Source organism: Egretta garzetta, unplaced genomic scaffold (assembly GCF_000687185.1).
Source record: "Egretta garzetta isolate BGI_Z169 unplaced genomic scaffold, ASM68718v1 scaffold460, whole genome shotgun sequence".
Lineage (NCBI taxonomy): Eukaryota > Metazoa > Chordata > Aves > Pelecaniformes > Ardeidae > Egretta > Egretta garzetta.
This window is the reverse complement of record NW_009258384.1, coordinates 20,421-24,139: the sequence shown is the minus strand read 5'-3', so window position 1 is coordinate 24,139 and position 3,719 is coordinate 20,421. Positions and strand designations below refer to the sequence as shown.

The window sequence follows — 3,719 nt, the reverse complement described above, 5'->3', positions numbered from 1 at the left end:
AGAATGCCCAGCCTTCCTGGACTCCTTTGCCCTTCAGGACTGCCTCCCAAGGGACTCTGTCAACCAGGCTCCTAAACAGGCCAAAGTCTGCCCTCCGGAAATCCAAGGCGGCAGTTCTGCTAACCCCCACTCCTTACGTCTCCAAGTATTGCTGGCTTGTATAGCCAAGGGCTGGCAACTGAGGAGCCTGGGATCCAGGGGCCAGCTACCGAGCAGATTGAGTGTCTGAGACCAGCTGCTGCAGCGATCCACCTTATATGTCTGTAGATATATTCTCACGAGTGGACTTGCTCAGCAAGAGAATGGAAAATAACAAGGCTGTTGGTGCTGTCTATGTTTGTGTGAGTGCTCCGAGTGCCTGTTTGTGATCCACATGGCCAGCCATGTATACATGCATATATGTATGTACATAGTGCGTATGTGTTTTCTGTGTGTGTGTGCCTACTGAGAATACATCTTCAGCCTTGCTACTTGCTGGACCTGGGGACATGGAGTGGCAGCAGCCTCACCTCTCTTGGACTGTTGGATCCAGCATAATATATTTTCCTCTAACACAGTCTTTCTCAGACATCACGCTTTACAGACTTTTCCCAGTGGGAATTTAGATTTAAAGACCTATCAAAAATTATGACAGTATTGAACTGACTGATAAGAAACACCAAGACATAACTGTAAGCATGTATGGAAAGCCTAGGGGAATGCAAATAGAAGAAAATGACAGAATCATTAAGTGTGTGCAAGAATGGCAGGTTACCTGGAGGATTAGGATTTTGGAAAATTGGGTAAGGGAAAGTACCTCATATAATTTATTTCGATATTCTGCCACAGACAGCTGGATATCATCACCTAAAGGAAGAACCACATCATAATCCAGAGAGGGCTCCCTGGCAGGACAATGAAACCTAAGATGATAACACATAATGTAATTCACTAAGACTCAAAACAGCACCACAGATTAATATAATGTTAAAAGGATTGAGAAATTATCTAGTGTGACCTCTAGTGTAAATAGGGTTTAGAGAAAATTAAGAATTAGCTTCATTTTTTTTTTTTTAATCACACATATAAAGAAAACTTGTGCCAAGAGCAGGTCTATAACATCTCAGAAGACATCAGGGGAAACTGCAGATTGGTATTACTCTCACCTTTTCACATAAGGATGCTGCAGAGCCTCCTCTGCTGTAAGTCGTTTATCAGGGTTAAATACTAAAAGTTTCTTCAGAAGATCCAAAGCAGGCAATGGAGTAGAGGATGGTAAAATCTCCTCAAATGTTACTCGCTGCCTACAAGTCAGAATACAATGATATAAGCTCCCAGTGTTTAATTCAGAGTGAAGGCATGATTTACAGTTCTGGGAATCACATCGAGGTGACACCTGACTCCAGAGTTCACTCACGAATAGTGTGTCATAATCCTGGAACACTCTGAAGTATAAGCCTGTGAGTACTGTAAAGTGTTTTACCCCTTTGATTAGGTTTGAATGCCTCTCTCCCAGCGCTAAGAACCTACATGAATAATGAGTCTTCTGGACAACAGGTCCTTCTTTTGTTCTTTTGACAATGCAGGAAGCCCAAACTCTTAACTTCGATGTTTCAGTTGAACTGTTAAAGATCCCATGAATCCCCAGCCCTTAGACCACAGAAATGTATTTCTGTATAATTTGCAATGAGAAGATGAAGTTTAAAAATCTGATTTTGCATTTTGAAATCCTAAAGTTAATTATTAACATAAGGAACATGAGAATATCTAATAAATTTGAAAAATCAGTTTTAAAACGTGATTCTTACTCACATTTTAAATAATTTTGTTACTCCATGACAACATTATTTTAGTTTGTAAAAATGATCCATCACTGAACATAGCATTTGGAATGAGTGGCTCAGAAAAAATCTTTTCAGTTTTGAAGACTAAAATTTCACTTGCTCTTTTATTGAGCTGCAGCCATCTATCAGAACTTAGCCACTCAACTTCCACATTTTTGTGGGACAGAAAAAAAGAAGATAACATCCAGAGAATTCGGCTGCCGAATAAAAGCGCATTTCAGCCAGGAATGAATGGAGAGTTCCAATTGCTCTCACTACTCAGAGAAGGGTTATAGAAATGAGAGCGCTCTTCTCAGAGGTGTTGTGGTGGGTTGACCCCTGCTGGCAGCTATGTTCCCACCCACTTGCTTGCTCACTCCCCCTGCCCATGCTGCTGCTCCTTGACATGCAGCTACCCTACCACAGAAGGATTCACAAAGATGCTGGGCAAGCTAGACAACTGTTTGATCCTCTCTGTATCCATGGTAGCTACAGGAAAAGCCCCCTGGTACGCTTTTGGGTCCCTGAAGTAGTCTCTCCTGATGTAGTCCACGCCAAGGATGCATAGAGCCTCCAAGTCAGTCACAATAGGATGCTTTTGCCACTTATTGCTTGTTAGAGTCACTTCAGCCTCCAACACAGATAACTGGAGATTATCCTGTCGCTCCAGAAATCCATGTGGGTTCCGTCCCCTTGTATCTTGACGACATTAGGGTCACTGTGCACTGGTATCCAGCAGAGCCTTATACTCCTGTGGGTCCAATATGCCAGACTACTGAATCCATGCAGTCCAATAAACCCAATTATGCCTTTCCTCCACTTGGCTGGACCTCTATTGGCTTGGCTGACCTCTATTCCTGGTCAGAGCATTAGTTACCTGACCCCTGTAATTACAAACCAGGATCAGAAGTAGGATCAGTCCTTCCACTGTGTCTGTGGAATTGCTCAACAGCAACTGGAGCAGTCATCTTCCTGAACGGACCCTTTTTGGCTGCTGTTTTTCCTTGCAATTCACGTACACAAGTTTCTAGGTTTGAGGTAAATGCACCGTCCGACTTCCTCATGTCCTCCCCATGGTCATGCATGGTTCCCTTCCTTTGAGGAGAAAGGCTGACTATGTGATGCTCTTGATAGTTAAGACATCGACCTGTGTGGGTGAGGAGGAAAACATACTCGTTTTGAATTTGCTGGAACCTTTGGGACAGTTTTTCTACAGCTGAGACACAGGACCACACGGCTGGGGAGGTAGAGAGATTCTCTTTGTATTGCCAGAGCTGGCCAGCTGACTGTCTGTCTACAGTTGGTGCCTCAATGTCTGTACAATTTTTGTCAGGGTGATGACATACAACATTGGTGTGCTCTGTACAAACTTTTGACTGTGTGCACTGGACTCCACCTGGATCTGTGGAGTGCTGGTTATTGCCCAGGTTGCTGTACATCACCTCCAGCACCAATTTCCTAATGCTGGGTATCTCCCTCAATGGTAGTCCACTTGCCCCAGTAGTTTACAAGATCTTCCTTGAGGGGATACCTTGCCTTCATGCGTGACAGTAGTCACCTCCAGAAGCTGCAGATTGTTGCCCCTCTTCTGATCCCCTCATCGGTTCCTCGGTCCTTAGTGAGAGATCCCAGTTGCTGGGCTTTCTTACCCTCCAATTCCTGACTCAGCACTGGTCCTGGTATCCTAGCATCAGAGCAATGAGGTGATGATAATTTGCTCACCTTGCAATTTTGCTCAGATGACAGCTGTAATCTTTCTGCATATCTTGCAGCTCGCTCAGGGATAGGGACTGAATCATAGAATCATAGAATGTTTTGGGTTGGAAGGGACCCCTAGAGGTCATCTAGTCCAACCCCCCTGCAGGAGCAGGGACACCGCTAACTAGATCAGGTTGCTCAGAGCCCCGTCCAACCTGG

The 3,719-nt window shown here is 44.3% G+C and overlaps 1 protein-coding gene across 1 annotated transcript in view; it reads right to left on the bottom strand.

Annotated features, from left to right (window-relative positions):
• The window catches only part of MAPK15 (mitogen-activated protein kinase 15), a 24,506-nt gene that overhangs the window by 8,981 nt on the left and 11,806 nt on the right, over positions 1-3,719 (bottom strand). The window contains exons 9-10 of the mRNA XM_035897676.1: positions 1,146-1,283; positions 797-902 (exon numbers count right to left, since the gene is read on the bottom strand). Coding sequence (XP_035753569.1) covers positions 797-902; positions 1,146-1,283 — 244 coding nt within the window. The remainder of the gene's footprint in view (positions 1-796; positions 903-1,145; positions 1,284-3,719) is intronic.